Source organism: Hemiscyllium ocellatum, chromosome 6, assembly GCF_020745735.1.
Source record: "Hemiscyllium ocellatum isolate sHemOce1 chromosome 6, sHemOce1.pat.X.cur, whole genome shotgun sequence".
Lineage (NCBI taxonomy): Eukaryota > Metazoa > Chordata > Chondrichthyes > Orectolobiformes > Hemiscylliidae > Hemiscyllium > Hemiscyllium ocellatum.
This window is the reverse complement of record NC_083406.1, coordinates 87,874,622-87,891,410: the sequence shown is the minus strand read 5'-3', so window position 1 is coordinate 87,891,410 and position 16,789 is coordinate 87,874,622. Positions and strand designations below refer to the sequence as shown.

The window sequence follows — 16,789 nt, the reverse complement described above, 5'->3', positions numbered from 1 at the left end:
CTCAGGCGCTGTGAGGCAGCAGTGCTAACCACTGTGCAAAGTGTTGGTGAGCTGGTAGGTCAATGGGAGGGATGAATCCAGCTGGTAGCCGGAAGGAAGGATCGATAGGTGGAATATCATCCCCTTCTCTGCTTTCCACAGGGACCATTCCCTTCATCACTCCTTGGTTCGCACCACTAGGTCTCTTTTGTATCTTTCCCCTCTCACCTTAAACCTATGCCCTCTAGTTCTGGACTCCCCGACCCCAGGGAAAAGAATTTGCCTATTTACCCTATCCATGCCGCTCATAATTTTGTAAACCTCTATAAGGTCACCCCTCAGCTTCCAATGCTCCAGGGAAAACAGCTCCAGCCTGCTCAGATCCTCCAATCCTGGCAACATCCTTGTAAGTCTTTTCTGAACCTTTTCAAGTTTCACAACATCTTTCCGATAGGAAGGAGACCAGAATTGAATGCAGTATTCCAACAGTGGCCTAACCAATGTCCCACACAGCTGCAACATGACCTCCCAACTCCTGTACTCAATACTCTGACCAATAATGGAAAGCATACAAAACACCTTCTTCATTATCCTATCTACCTGCGACTCCACTTTCAAGGAGCTATGAACCTGCACTCCAAGGTCTCTTTGTTCAGCAACACTCCCTAGGACCTTACTATTAAGTGTATAAGTCCTGCTCAGATTTGCTTTCCCAAAATGCAGCACCTCGCATTTATCTGCATTAAACTCCATCCGCCACTTCTCAGCCTATTGGCCCATTTGGTCCAGATCCTGTTGTAATCTGAGGTAACCCTCTTCGCTGTCCACTACACCTCCAATTTTGGTGTCATCTGCAAACTTACTAACTATACCTCTTATGCTCACATCCAAATCATTTATGTAAATGATAAAACGTACAGGCCCAGCACCGGTCCTTGTGGCAATCCACTGGTCACAGGCCTCCAGTGTGAAAAACAGCCTTCCACCGCCACCCTCTGTCTTCTACCTTTGAGCCAGTTCTGTATCCAAATAGCTAGTTCTCCCTGTATTCCATGAGATCTAACCTTGCTAATCAGTCTCCCATGGGGAACCTTGTCAAACACCTTACTGAAGTCCATATAGATCACATCTACTGCTCTACCCTCATCAATCTTCTTTGTTACTTCCTCAAATAACTCAAGCAAGTTTGTGAGAAATGATTTCTCATGTACAAAGCCACGTTGACTATCCTGAATCAGTCCTTGTCTTTCCAAATACATGTACATCCTGTCTCTCAGGATTCCCTCCAACAACATGCCCACCACTGAGGTCAGGCTCACGGGTCTATAGATCCCTGGCTTGTCTTTACCAGCCTTCTTAAACAGTGGCACCACATTTGCCAACCTCCAGTATTCCGGCACCTCACCGGTGACTATCCATGATACACATATCTCAGCAAGAGGCCCACCAATCACTTCTCTAGCTTCTCACACAGTTCTCAGGTACACCTGATCAGGTCCCGGGGATTTACATAGAACATTTCAGCGCAGTACAAGCCCTTCGGCTCTCGATGTTGCTACGCCCTGTCATACTAATCTGAAGCCCATCCCACCTACACTATTCCATGTACATCCATATGCCTGTCCATTGACGACTTAAATGCACCTAAACTTGGCGAATCTACTACCGCTGCAGGCAAAGCATTCCATACCCTTACTACTCTGAGTAAGGGAACTACATCTGACATCTGTCTTATACCTATCTCTCCTCACTTTAGGGTTGTGTCCCCTCGTGTTTGCCATTCCCATACTTGGTAAGAGGCTCTCCCTGTCCACCCTATCTAACCCCCTGATTATCTTGTATGTCTTTATTAAGTCTCCTCTCAACCTCGTTCTCTCTAATGAGAACAGCCTCAAGGCCCTCATAAGACATTCTTTCCATACCAGGCAATATCCTAGTAAATCTCCTCTGCACCCTTTCCAAAGCTTCCACATCCTTCTTATAATGCAGTGACCAGAACTGTACAAAATACTCCAAGTGTGGCCATACCAGAGCTTTGTACAGCTGCAGCATAACCTCCTGGTTCCGGAACTCAATCCCTCTATCAATAAAGGCCAAAACACTGTATGCTGTCTTAAAGATCCTGTCAATCTGGGTGGCAACTTTCAGGGATCTGTGTACATGGACACAGATCTCTCTGCTCATCTGCACTCCCAAGAATCTCACCATTAGCCCAGTACTTTGCATTCCGATTACTCCGTCCAAAGTGTATCACCTCACACTTGTCCACATTAAACTCCATTTGCCACCTCTCAACCCAGCTCTGCGTTCTATGTTGCTCTGCAACCTACTACATCCTTCGTCACTATCCACAACGCCACTGACCTTAGTGTCGTCCACAAATTTACTAACCCACCTTTCTAAGCCCTCATCCAGATCATTTATAAAAATGACGAACAGCAGTGGACCCAACACTGACCCTTGGTAACTAGACACCAAGATGAACATGTTCCATCAACTACAACCCTCTGTTTTCTTTCAGCAACCAATTACTGATCCACACTGCAATACCACCCACAATCCCATTCCTCTGCATTTTGCACAATAGCCTACTGTGGGGAACCCTTATCGAACGCCTTGCTGAAATCCATATACACCACATCAATCAGTTTACTCTCATCTACCTGTTTGGTCACTTTGTCAAAAAAGTCAATAAGATTTGTTAGGACAACCTACCCTTCACAAAACCGTGCTGACTGTCCTTGATCAGATTATTCTTTTCTAGATAGTTATAAATCCTATCTCTTATAACCTTTTCCAACATTTTACCGACAACTGAAGTGAGACTCACTGGTCTGTAATTACCAGGGTTGTCTCTTTTTGAACAAGGGAACCACATTTGCCACCCTCATTTAACTGTTTCAAGATATCCAGCACTTCCTCCTCTGTAATCTGGACATTTTGCAAGATGTCACCATCTATTTCCCTACAATCTATATCTTCCATATTCTTTTCCACAGTAAATACTGATGCAAAATATTCATTTAGTATGTCCCCCATTTTCTGTGGCTCCAAGGCCACCTTGCTGATCTTTGAGGGGCCCTATTCTCTCCCTCATTAACCTTTTGTCCTTAATAGATTTGTAAAAACTCTTTGGATTCTCCTTAATTCTATTTGCCAAAGCTATCTCATGTCTCTGTTTTGCCCTCCTGATTTCCCTCTTACGTATATTCCTACTTTCTTTATACTCGTCTAAGGATTCACTTGATCTATCCTGTCTATACCTGACATATGCTTCCTTCTTTTTCTTAACCAAACCCTCAATTTCTTCAGTCATCCAGCATTCCCTATATCTACCAGCCTTCCCTTTTACCCGGACAGGAATATTTTCTCTCTGGATTCTTGTGATCTCATTTCTGAAGGCTTCTCATTTTCCAGCCGTTCCTTTACCTGTGAACATCTGCCTCCAATCAGCTTTCGAAAGTTTTTGCCTAATACTGTCAAAATTGGCCTTTCTCCAATTTAGAAGTTCAACTTTGAGATCTGGTCTATCCTTTTCCATCACTATTTTAAAACGAATAGAATTATGGTCGCTGGTCCCAAAGTGCTCCCCCACTCCTCAGTCACCTGCCCTACCTTATTTCCCAAGAGTAGGTCTAGTTTTGCACCTTCTCTAGTAGGTACATCCACATACTGAATCAAAAAATTGCCTTGGACACACTTAAATTCCTCTCCATCTAAACCTTTAACATTATGGCAGTCCCAGTCGATGTTTGGAAAGTTGAAATCCCCTACCATAACTACCCTATTATTCTTACAGATAGCTGAGATCTCCTTACAAGTTTGTTTCTCAATTTCCCTCTGACTATTCGGGGGTCTATAATACAATCCCAATAAAGGTGATCATCCCTTTCTTATTTCTCAGTTCCACCCAAATAACTTCCCTGGATGTATTTCTGGGAATATCTACCCTCAGCAGAGCTGTAATACTATCCCTTATCAAAAATGCCACTCCTCCTCCTCCTCCTCCTCCTCTCTTGCCTCCCTTTCAATCCTTCCTGTAGCATTTGTATCTTGGAATATCAAGCTGCCAGTCCTGCCTATCCCTGAGACATGATTCTGGAATTGCTATGATATCCCAGTCCCATGTTCCTAACCATGCCCTGAGTTCATCTGCCTTCCCTGTTAGGCCCCTTGCATTTAAATAAATGCAGTTTAATTTATTAGTCCTACCTTGCCCCTGCCTGCCCTGACTGTTTGACTTGCTTCTGTTTTCAATTGTACCCGTCTCAGCTTGATCTCTTTCCTCACTATCTCCCTGGGTCCCACCAACCCCCCCACCTTACTAGTTTCAATCCTCCCAAGGGGCAACTTTTTCACGCAGAGGGTAGTACGCGTGTGCAATGAGCTGCCAGAGGGTGCGATGGAGGCTGGTACAATTGCAACATTTAAGAGGCATTTGGATGTGTATATGAATAGGAAGGGTTTGGAGGGATATGAGCCAGGTGCTGACAGGTGGGACTAGATTAGGTTGGGACATCTGGTGGGCATGGATGGGTTGGACATGCTGTACATCTCTACAACTCAATGACTCTCCCTATCAACGCCCCGCCCCTCACCAACACCAAATAACTTCCCTGGAGTTTTGTGGTACCTTCCCCTGCAACCACAAAAGATGCAAAACGTCCCAGCACACCACCTCCATTCAGGGCCCCAAACAATCCTTCCAGGCGTTCACCTGCCTCTCCTCCAACCGAGTTTATTGCAACCAGTGTTCTCGACATTGTCTGCCCTACATTGGTAAGGCCAAATGGAAGCTTACAAAATGATTCACGAAGAATCTCAGCTGGGCCCGTAAAGGCCAGCCTGACCACCCTGTCACCGCCCATTTCGATTCCCCTTTCCACTCCCTCTCCGTCATGTTCATCCTCAGTCTACTCCACTGCCACAGTGAATCAGACCGCACACGGAAGGAACACCACTTTATCTTCCGTCTGGGCAGCCTACATCCCGCAGGACTCATCATGATGTTCTCCAATTCCAAATAACCTTCCCACCCATTCCCAGACTCCCTTTCCAGTCCCACCTCTCCCTTCCCTTCCACCTACTGACCTTTCCTTCCAACTACCAACCAGATACATCCATCCCATTCACCTACCTATCACCATCTAATCATTTTGCTCCTCTCCCCATCCAAAACCGCCCTCCCATCTATCTGCACTAGCCCCACCTCCATTCCTCAAGAGGGGTTATACCCCAAACATTGACTTCACCACCTCTTGACATTGCCTGGTGTATTGTGTTCTTTTAGCCTCCTGCTTATCTACTTCAATAACTGAGGAGCTGCAAACTGTGCTGAACATTGAGCAATCATTAGCGTACACCCCCACCTGTGACCTTATGATGGAGGGAAGGTCATTGATGAAGCAGCATTGATGATGGGCCGAGGACATTACCCCAGGAAACTCTTACAGAGATGTTCTAAAGCTGAGATGATTGGCTTCCAATAACTATGATCATAATGTCACGTGCCAGGTAGGACACCAATCAGTGGAGAATTTGCTCAGCTCCTTAAAGCTACACTCAGTTGTGACCTTGATGTCAAGAGCTGCCACTCTCACGCCACCACTTTTGACCATTTTTGAACCAAGGCTATAATGAGGTCAGGAGTTGAGTGGCCACAGCATCAGTGAGCAAGTCATTGCTGAGCAGATGCTGCTTGAGTGCACTTTTGAAGACATCTTCTGTCACTTTATTGATGATCAGAAGTAGACTAATAGGGTATTATTTGGCCTGTGGAATTTGTGTTGCTTTTTGTAGACATTCCTACAGTCTTTATCTCCTTCAATAATTTTTCTAATTCCTCATGTCTTACTTGCTCTTGTTCCAATAATATTAACTCACCTTTTAGCTACTGGAAACAGTTCCTTTTTATTTACTCTTTCTGCACCTTTCATGATTTTAAATATTTTTATCCAATTTCCTCTGCCTTCACTATTTCAAGGATAACAACCTTAGTTTCTCCAACCTAGTAACGCTACTCTGATCCTTCTTCCTTCAAAACAAGCATGTTTCTACTGGCTGACAAATCTCAAACAGGGTAGTAATATCTTAGGACAAGGGGTTAATCACTTAAGTCTCAGATGAGCAAAGATGTATTCAAGCACTTGTGAAACTGAGAAATTCTCTCATCTAATGGTTGGTGGATCCCTCATCATTAAATAAATTTAAGGCTAAGATAGACAGATTTTTGGTCTCTCTTTCTGGGAATCAAAGGATATGGGAGTAGGTGGGGATGGAGAGTTTATCCACTAATTAGAGATGAGAAATAAATGCTGGCCTTGCCGGCAGTGCTCATATCCAAAAATGAAGTTTTTTTTCAAAAATCTCAACTCTATTAATAAAACTGCACAAAGTTAACAGTCTTAAGATGTGTCAAGAAATGCATACCAGTGGTCCATTACAGTGCCAGATTATATCAAGTGATAGAATATTGTGTGGGGAAAAGCCGAAATCCTACCATGAAATTACACTCAAGTGTAACCCGATCTTTCAAAAAGACCTTCAGCATTACAACCACATGTAAATGATGTTACATTCAAGTGTAAAATGATCCATTATCCCCCATACCCAACATACTACTTAGATTGCTAGTTTAATAAAGAAACTAAACATTGTTTATGAATTAGGACCAGAAATGGTCTTGGGCCCTCGACTCTGCTCTACCTTTCAGTCAAATCAAGGTTGATCTGATTACTCCAAAATCCCAACTGTTCACAATAATCTTTCACATTATCACCTACCACTTCCTTAAAGACTCAAAGACACTGCTTCCACCACCTGTTGAGGAAGAGATTTTCAAAGACTTACAGCCTGTGAGAGAAAAAGTTTTCCTCATTTGTCTAAAATGAATTTTTTTTTTAAAAAAACGTATAGTGACTTCCAGTTTTAGAATTTCCCAAAACAGGAAACATCCTCTCCATGTCCATCTGTCAAAGCCCCTCAGGATCTTGCAGGTTTGAATGAATTGCTGCTTACTCTTCTAAATTCCAGCAGATACATACCTAGCTTATTCAACCTTTCTTCACAAGACACCTTTTCATTCCAGGTAGTAGTCTAATGAACCTTCCATGAACTGCCTCCAACACACTTGCATTTTTCTTTAAATAACATGACAAATACTGCGCACATTACTCTCAATACAGTCTTGAAGTAACTGAAGTAAAACCTCCAAACTTTTGTACTCAATACCCCTCACAATAAATGATAATATTCAATAGCTTTTTAAGTTATTTGCTGTACTTGTATACCAAAACATTTGCAATTCATAAACAAGATCCCACTGCATCTTTCAACTCTCACCATTTAGATAGTATGTTTATATTTTTTAATTCTTCTTGTCGAAATGGGCAATATTTTCACACATCTTCTCCATTTTCCAGATCTTTGCCCATTCACATAACCCATCTATATCACAGTGTAGCTTCCTTCCCCATGACCTCTTCATAACGTACTTTCCTACATATCTTTGTATAGTCAGCAAACTGTGTTACCACATATTTGGTCCCTTCATCCAAATAACTTAGTGATTGTAATAAATTGAGGCCCCAGCACTGATCTCTGCAACATGCCACTTCCTACACCTTGGAAATCAGAAAAAGACATTTATTCAATGCACATTACTTCCTCAAAGAACTTGAATAAATTTGTTAAACATGATTTCCTTTTTATTACACTGTTCACTCTGCCTGATTAGCTTGAACTTTTCTATATGCCATGTTCTACTGCTTTAACTAATAGCTTTTAACATCGTTTGTATGAGAGATATATTCTGCTTTCTGTCTCTCTCCCGTTTGAATTTGCTATCTTTTGACATAACAGGACTTCCCTGTCTGAAGGGAATAATGGAAAATTAAAACCAATACACTAATTATCTCATGAACCTTTCCTTGTATAACCCTACAATAGGATCCATCAGGTCCCAAGAAACTGTGACCCTAAGGTTCGAAAAATTTGTTCTACACCACTTCTGTGGTGATTTTTTTGAGCTTCTCCTTCCCGTCTATATCCTCATTTACACCAATTTCAGAGATGTTACTGTGCCCTGGGTCAAAATATCTGCTCAATTCACCAGCCATTATTATTTTTCAAGACCCACTCCTTCTAAACGACTGTTCACTTTGTTTCTTTTCCTTTGTAAAATAGTCAGAAACTGATTTTATATTATTTTTGGAATCTGCAACAAATTCAGTTAGGGAACAGTTAATTTCCAATACCTGAATCAAAGGGTACTTTGGTTCAGCAGGCCCTCCTCCAAAGCCATTTACCCCAATAAAGCTGCTGCTGAAGTAGGAGTTAGTGAGGTTGTCTGGTAATGTTGCATCCATCCCTGGAACTGAAAAATAAAGAAACTTAAGGTCTAAAAATAAAGGCATTTAAATCATTTTCAGCTGAATAATAAAAACAATAGAAAGCCAAGAAAGCAAAATGACAATTATTATTATTACAATATGCCTATGCTAATTTTGGGGACAAAACTGGCATTTTGTTGCCCACTCTCAGCATAAGTCTGCTTTTTTCCCCAAAAGAATTTTACAAATTAGTACCTTGATTAGCCACTTCAGAATTAATAGCGGTCAATTTTTTAAATACAAGTTGTTCGATCAAACTGGAAAATGAAATACAATTTCCTTACAATGAAGGAAATTAAATAAATTGCTTTGTTTTTTTTCAAATCTGGTGCCAGCCCGCAAGGACGAGGTTTACTGAATTCAAAAATCACATTTGCCAGTCCCACTACAAACAATCAAACTTTATCTATGTAGACACGATAACATTCACTTTCCAAATATATTTCGTTGAAATTCAATGTTGTTGGAATATATTGCCAATATTTTTCCTCGATCACTTTGCTCATACTTTGCTTTTTTAATCTGCTCCTTTAGTTTCTGAGCAAAAAGTAGTAAAGGGATTGTTGTATTGAAGTACATTAATCACAAAATATTAGTGCACAGGTACAAAAACAAAGCTAAAAAGATCATGGAATTACTTAACATTATTAGTATTTGCAATGCTTAAACAAGTCAGTTGCATCAAGAATTCAATACTGGGGACTATGCTCATTACAAGTCTCCTTCCATCTTATTTCATCTCACCCTTTCAAAGTATCGCTCAAGGTTTATCTATACTTTTTGTATCACCTAGCAATTGCTCTCTGGAGTAATGTTCTATATTCTAAACACTTTGAAGGCAAGAAATGTCTTCAGAATTCACAGTTGAATTTTTAAGTGACTATTTTATATTTCTGTCCCATTATTCTGTTTTCATCTTTGTCATGATCCTAGATGATGTTAATATGGTCAAATCAAATCACATCACAAACAAATTTGACTTGATTGACAATTTTGTTTATTTTTCTTCTGTCTACTGTGGAGGTCAGTCACAATGTATTCAGATATTTTTGCTTTAGCAAAAACACAAAAGATTGATACACAAAAGAAAAAACATGAATGAGTAGGGTCCATTGAAAAGGATGTAATAGCAGAGCATTTAGAAACATAATATAATTATGCAGAGTCAGCATGTTTTCATGAAGGAAAAAATCATGCCTGACAACGTTATTAGAATTCTTTGAGGTAACAAGCAGGTTAGATAAAGTGGAACCAGCAAATGTAATACATTTGGATTTCCAAAAGATATTTGGTAAGGTTCTGCACATACAGTTAATGAGAAACGAGTCCATGGTGTTGCAGGTAATATATTTCCATGGAGAGGAGACTGGCAAACATAAATAAGACAAAAGTTGGGATAAAGGGGACATTTTCAGGATGGCAAACTGAAACTAGTGGAATGCCGCAGTGATGAGTGCTAGGGCCACAACTGTTTGCAATATATATTAATGGACTGAATGACAGAAGTGAATGTATGATCACAAATAGGTGGAAGGGCAAGTAGTATGGATGACACTTAATCGCAGCTGGAATACTGTGAACAGTCTTGGTCCCTTTCTCAAAGAAAAGATAAATTGGCACCAAGGACAATTCAGAAAAGATTCACTACTTTGATCCTGGATATAGAGTGACATTCTTATGAGGGCAGGTGGAGTAGGTCAGGCTTGTATATCAGAATTTATTAAAATGAGAGGACACTGAATTGAAACATACCAGTATTAGAGAGCTTGACATGGCAAATGTGGAGAGGTTGTTTCCTCTTCTAGGAACTTCTGGAACCAAAGGGCATAATCTCAGAGTGAGGAGGAGCCCATTTAAGATGGAGAGGAGGAGCTTTTCTTCCCCTAAGAGGCTGCTACTTCTATGGAATTGTTTAGTTCAGAGGGCTGTCGAGGCTGGACTATTAAATATATTCAAGGTTAAGACTGACAGATTCTTAAAGGTTAAGAGAAGCAAGTGTGTGGGGAGAAGACTGGGAAGTTGAGTTAAGAATGCTGATCAGCCATGATCTCAAAGAATAGCACAGCAGACTCAATGGGCAGAATGGCCTACTTGAGCTCATATGGAGGAAGTAAGAACTGCAGATGCTGGAGATTAGAGTCGAGAGTGTGGTGCTGGAAAGGAGCATCCAAGGAGCAGGATAGTCGACATTTCGGTCAAAAGCCCTTCATCAGGATCTTTTCATTCCTGATGAAAGGCTTTTGGCCGAAATATCAACTGTCCTGCTCCTCAGATGCTGTCTGACCTACTTGAACTCTAATGGTTCTATAATCAAGAAAAATTAGAAGATTATATTCCAAACATCAGAAGGATTCATTCCATTTCTCCAAGCAGACATTCATATCTCAGTGATGAGTCACCCCATCGCCACATGAAGGCTTTCTGTTAATTGGTCATGGCTGATATTGGTTTCCTTCTGACAAATGTCTGTGCATTTAGATATTATTTTCTTAAGTTAAAGTCTATCTGAGACCCTATAAACAAAATGCTAATTCAGTTCACTGCTACTTAGAAATGGGTTATCTAAACTCATATCTTCAACAGTCTTGTAGGGTGTCTTACTCTCAGACAGTCCCACCATAGCCTTCTGCTTCTAGAACTTTCTTCTCACTGACTCCCAAACACCACAAGATTTGCCCTTGATCAGACTGCTCAGACACTGCAAATAAGTGCAGTATTATGAGTCTCTTTTCCCCTCCATTCCTGCACAAGCCTATGTGGTCCCTTCCTGTAGGAGCTGTAAAACTCAAACATCTTAGTAATTATTTCCCCAGAGGTCAACTGCGTCACTAAGTTGAAATCATACAACTTCTAAATGCTGCTTTGAACTTAATGTTCAAAGCAACTTTCTGACCCTTCAAAAAAAATGTCAGATCTTTACAGAACTGAAAGCTAAAATCCATTTTCCTCCACTTTTGAGCCCAAGTTCTCAAATAATCGCATATCATGAAACTTCATAACACTTACAAGTTACAACATTTTCTCTACATTTACTCCATCATATCCTTTATAATCTTGAAGATATCTTTTAAGTGGACCCTTGATCTTCTCTGTTCTGGTAAAATGAAGTACGTTCAACCTCTCCTTACAGATATAACCCCCGTTAAAATTGTACTAAATTAATCCATATCTTCTTCGGGATATATATTCTTGTAATATGCTGAACAGAACAAATAACACTACTTCTACTGTGATGCAAAGATATTTTATAATTATTTGATAGTACAGGACTAGAATATTGTTGAAAAGGTATGCCATTGAAGCTTTCCATCACACATTCAGGAAAAAAATAATAAGGCCAAAATCACACAAGGTAACAACAATTAATACTACATGAAACAAGACTGCTGATTGGTTGAGGTGTTGCTATGGAGAAGGTAGCAAGAAACAGTTAACTGCTAAGTTTTTCATTTATATTTTAGTTTCTAACTAAACAAAAGCTTGAAAGACAGATATTTCCTCCTGCATTCATCATGGTAATGCCTTAACTAATCAGGATCCACTTGTCAAGTCATCAGTACCCTCTTTTCATCTGAAGAAATTACTCTTCCCTTTTGGACTAGGCAGTCTTAATTTTTTTAAATACATTTTATGGAATGAGGGTATTGCTGTTGGGCAGTATTTACTGCCTGTCCCTAGGTTCCTTTGAGAAGGTCATGGTGAATTGCCTTCTTGAACTGCTGCAGTCCACCTGCTGTGGGTTGACCCACAATGCAATTAGAGAAGTAATTCTAGGCTTTTGATTTAGTGACAGTGAAGGAAAGGCAATATATTTCCAAGTCAGGATGGTGTGTGATTTAGAGGGAAACTTGAAGTTGGTGGTGTTCCCATATATCTGCTGCTTCTAGGTAGAAGTGGTTGTGGGTTTAGAAGATGCTGAGGATCTTAGGTAAATTTCTGCAGTGCACCTTGTGGATATTACACACTGCTGCTACCGAGCAGCAGTGGTGGAGGGAGTGGATGCTTGAGGAGCATCTATCCCACTGAATGTCAGCTTAAAGATCATCATCTTGAGTAAGATACTGTAAGTTTAACAAATTCTCTGCTTAAAATCCTATTTCTCCAGAAATATATCATGTATAAATTCCTGAAGATGCTCCCAGGTTTCTGCTGTAACTGTAATAATGAACATTTACAGAAGCCTCTGGTACAGCATGCAGCCCCATACCTCAAGGAGTTGGAATTAAAAAAAAGTTAGGCTTCATTTGTACACAAAATTATCATACCTTCACTAGAGTACTCGATTCAGTGTGGACAGTACCATAGCAAATATGATAAGTTTGGAAAGCACCAAATTTACCATGATGTTCTCAAAAGAATTAAATTAACAAGGCTGCATAACTGTAATTCAAATTCCTTGTTTTGAAATACAGAAATAAGTACAGAAACATTCCATTCATTCCACAAATCTCTATCAGCATTTAAACACCACTTCAGTCTCCTCTAATCTTTACTCATCCAAATCTACCCCATAATACTCTTCTCCCTCAGAATCTTGTCAAAATTCCCTTTTAGTACATCTATACTGTTTGCTTCAACCATTATATGTGATAGAAGGTTGAGGGGTGATTAACTGTGACATTTAGTGAGGAGTACAGAAAAGCTGGTTCCACTGCTGGGGAATCCAGAAAAGTGGGCACCTTTTTAAAATTGGAGCTGCATCATTAAGAATAAAGCAAATAAATTGTTTTTCCACTTAAACTTTCCTGGAAGCATGGAATCTTCTCCATCAAAAGCTTGTCGACACTGGACTAAATTAAGATTTATGACTGAGGTCAACACATTTTTATAAGCAAGGGTATTGTGTAGATGGATCAACTGCATATTACTGGAGCAAATGTGTTGCTGGTCAAAGCACAGCAGGCCAGGCAGCATCTCAGGAATAGAGAATTCGACGTTTCGAGCATAAGCCCTTCATCAGGAACGAAACGTCGAATTCTCTATTCCTGAGATGCTGCCTGGCCTGCTGTGCTTTGACCAGCAACACATTTGCAGCTGTGATCTCCAGCATCTGCAGACCTCATTTTTTACTACTGCATATTACTGGAATTGAGGCACACACAACATGACTGAACTGGATAATGGGACAAATTTGAGGAATAAATAGCAAACTCTCTTCTTATCTTCCATCTGTATAAATTATTTTCTATTAACTTGACCTAAATTCAGTAAATTTATGACAGTTTACTGTAACTTATTTCTTGGACCAGCTATTGCCTTAAATTCATTTAAGCTATACATGTATTTGTCACAACTTACTAATGGTTATAAAATTAATTTAATTAATTTAAATCTATTTGATCAGAAAAATACTAAATTTATCCAAATAACATATAACCTGACAGCACCATATCATGTGCAGAATGCTAGTGTTGAGATTAGATTAGATAAAAGTTAACTTTTAAACTTATCAGGTTCTTCTTACCTTCCTGAAAAGTACCTTTGCCCAGACAAAATTAGATAAACAAATTAAAAGAAAATTGCCAATCTGATTGCAACCATTTGTGTTTGCCATACACTCCCAATTTACTTTTGTTCCATCATTAATGGTTATCCTACATACTATCTGACCTCCAGACCTATATCTGATTTGGTAATCTCTGCCAATTTCCCTTTATGGTTGAAAATCTGTTTAATCTCACTTCACTGAAATGCCATGGGGATTTTACCTTTCATTAAAAGGTGACAAAATAAATATAAGTTGAAGTACTTAATCACTGAAGTCTCTCCAATTTTTAAAACTAAAACCCTTCAGCATATTTAGAACATTTGCCTACATCTCAATCCATTAAACTTCAGGAGCACAACTGTGTGAATCAACTACATCAGAAAACTTACATTTCGTGGTTTATTTGGTACTTTTGCCTCACATGGGTCAACAGGGCGTGTTCTCAATAAATCCCCTAAAGCTATTATTATAGATTTTTCAGTTTAGAAAGCATCTATGTCCCATGACAAATCACTTTTCCAGGACATATTTAATGGTTAAAATCGATCAAAGATAACAATGGTACGTCTGTCCGTTTTGTTTGTTGAAGACACCTACTCTTCCGGGTGCACTTGACAAGCAAACCGCCGTTTCCTCTCTAGGATTGAGCGTGTGTAAAAAAAAGACAATGTATTTGCATCGCGCAACAGCGTCTCCTTCTATACGCGGCACTTTGGGGGATTAGTTTAGTATAAGGTTTGACACATATCCAACATCACACTCACTGGTGAGCAGCTGCCCGGGCTCCACCAGGCTGCCGAGCTCGTTTTTCTTGGGCCCTCCGTGTGGGTGTGGGTATCCTCCCCCGGCGGCACTGCCGCCGCTCCCTCCTCCGCCTGCAGCTCCTCCTCCGCCGCCGCCGGCTCCCGGCGCAGCCGCGGCCGTCCCGACTGCCATTCCCGGGTGGTTGTTGTTGACGATAAGACCGAGGCTCGCGGAAGCGGCGCCATTGTTGGGATCCTCGTGCAGGAACTGACACTCGTCGCCGTAGAAACAGGTCTTGTCCTTGGCATAGTAACGGCAGTACTTCACCTTGGAGCCCCCGCCTGGCAGTGGCCCACCGCCGCCACCGTTCATGGCGGGCGGAGACGGGAAGAGGCTGGAGTAAGCCACCTTTTCAAACGGCGGCGGCGACTGCACGCACGGCCGGCCGGGAGGCAGAGCCGCCGCGGGTCCAGATCCGGCTCCGGCCTCCCTGCTTCTCCCACAATTCAAGTCCGTGAGCCGAGGCGGAGAAGAACAAGAACAACAACATTGGAAGGAAAAGGAGCGGGCGGGCGGGTGCGATAAAAAAAACAAAAAAAAACACACACACACTGAAAATACACAGGCCCCGCTGCAACCGCCTCCGTCACTCGATCGGGGTGGGAAAAAAAAGTAGGAAGGATGGATAAACCGGATTAGGCTCAGGCTCCCCAGCGGTGATATTTATTTCTGCCGATGGTGGGAGCCGCTTTGACCGCAGCTACAAGTTTTTCCTCCCCCCCCTCCTTGTTTTTTTTCGGCTGCAAGCGGCCTCCGCCGAGCAGCCAGCTGGCGCCTCAGTGCGCATGCGCAGCCTTGGCGCATTCGCACCCGAGGAATCAAAACAAATGGTGAGAAGGGAGGGGGCGTCGCTATCAGCTGCTGCTTCTCTCACTCAACGCCGCCAAGATTGATGTGTGCACCTGCTGACTGTATTCCTCTCGGACTTTTTCCTTTCCCACCTTGATCGATTCTCGTTATCACTGCCGTCTTTTCCCTCCCTCCCCCCTCCTCGTATGCAAACCGAAAACAAAACAATCGCGGTTTAAAATGGAGGCGTTTGAAGCCCAGCGGTTGTTCGGGGACCTGGATACAGCAGATACAGAGAAGCTGTTCCAGTTAACGGAAGGATGAAGAATCAGAGGGCGCCAATTCCGACAAAATGACGTGAGGACAGAAGGGGGAAAAAAAAATTATTGACCGAGCAAGTGGTTAGGACCTGCCAGAGGTGGAGGGAGATTCAGTCGCGACTTTCGAAAAATAATTGGCCAGTAATCTGAAGGGGAAAAATAATAGCAGGACTGGGGGAAAAAGACCAAGGATGCAGGGTAGGTGAGTTGTTATTCCAGGAAGGACCAGAATCAAACAGGCTAAGTGACCTACTATGCAGTAACCATGTTATGGCTCCGTTATAATCACACTGGTTTTAGTTGCAACTAAAGTGTGATGGCTTATTGGTGTTATCCATTTCAAATCAAAAACCATGTACATTATGGGGAATGTTTGCTCCTGGGTCTCAATCAATTGCTTAAGAATGAGTATTAAGGTTAACCTTTACAAAAGGAAAAGATTGTTGCCGAAGTATACCCAGTGCTGAGGAAAGCATTTCTGGTGTAAAATCACAACCTGGATGCAGAGGAAAAAAGGTTAATTTGAAAATGAGAATAATCGAATTAAAAACCTGAATCCATGAATGAAACATTTGAGTCTTGAAATAAGCATCCTACAATAGTAAGAAGAATGATAGAAATGTACAGCACAGAAGGAGGCTATTTGGCTCAGGTTCTTTGATAGCCAAATAAACCTATCCAGCTAATCTCGTTTTCTAGCTATTAGTCTTAAAGTGCATTCTAATTATTTATAAACAAGGTCAGGACTTCTGACAATATCACTTTTTCAAAGTGTTCTCAACCTGCACCATATTCAAAGTGAAAAGGTTTCCCAACTCCCCAATATACCTTCTGCTATTTATTTAAAATATATGCTATGTGGGCACTGAATATTTCTGTTAACAGAAATAGCGCTTTACCATTCTAACTAGGCACTTTATAATTTTATATATTATATGACTAAATAACTTCTCAGGCACCTCTGATCCAAAGGCAGTGATCCTAGTTTTGACCTGAAATAGTAGCTGTTTTATTTCCAC

At 41.2% G+C, this 16,789-nt stretch overlaps 1 protein-coding gene across 2 annotated transcripts in view; it reads right to left on the bottom strand.

The window, feature by feature from the left end:
• Positions 1-15,453, bottom strand: part of pan3 (poly(A) specific ribonuclease subunit PAN3) — a 172,783-nt gene extending 157,330 nt beyond the window's left edge. For both annotated transcript variants that reach the window (XM_060826115.1, XM_060826117.1), the window contains exons 1-2: positions 14,622-15,453; positions 8,235-8,353 (exon numbers count right to left, since the gene is read on the bottom strand). In XM_060826115.1, the coding sequence (XP_060682098.1) occupies positions 8,235-8,353; positions 14,622-14,973 (471 nt within the window). In that variant the 5' untranslated portion in view covers positions 14,974-15,453. The remainder of the gene's footprint in view (positions 1-8,234; positions 8,354-14,621) is intronic.
• Between the last annotated feature and the right edge of the window lie 1,336 nt (positions 15,454-16,789).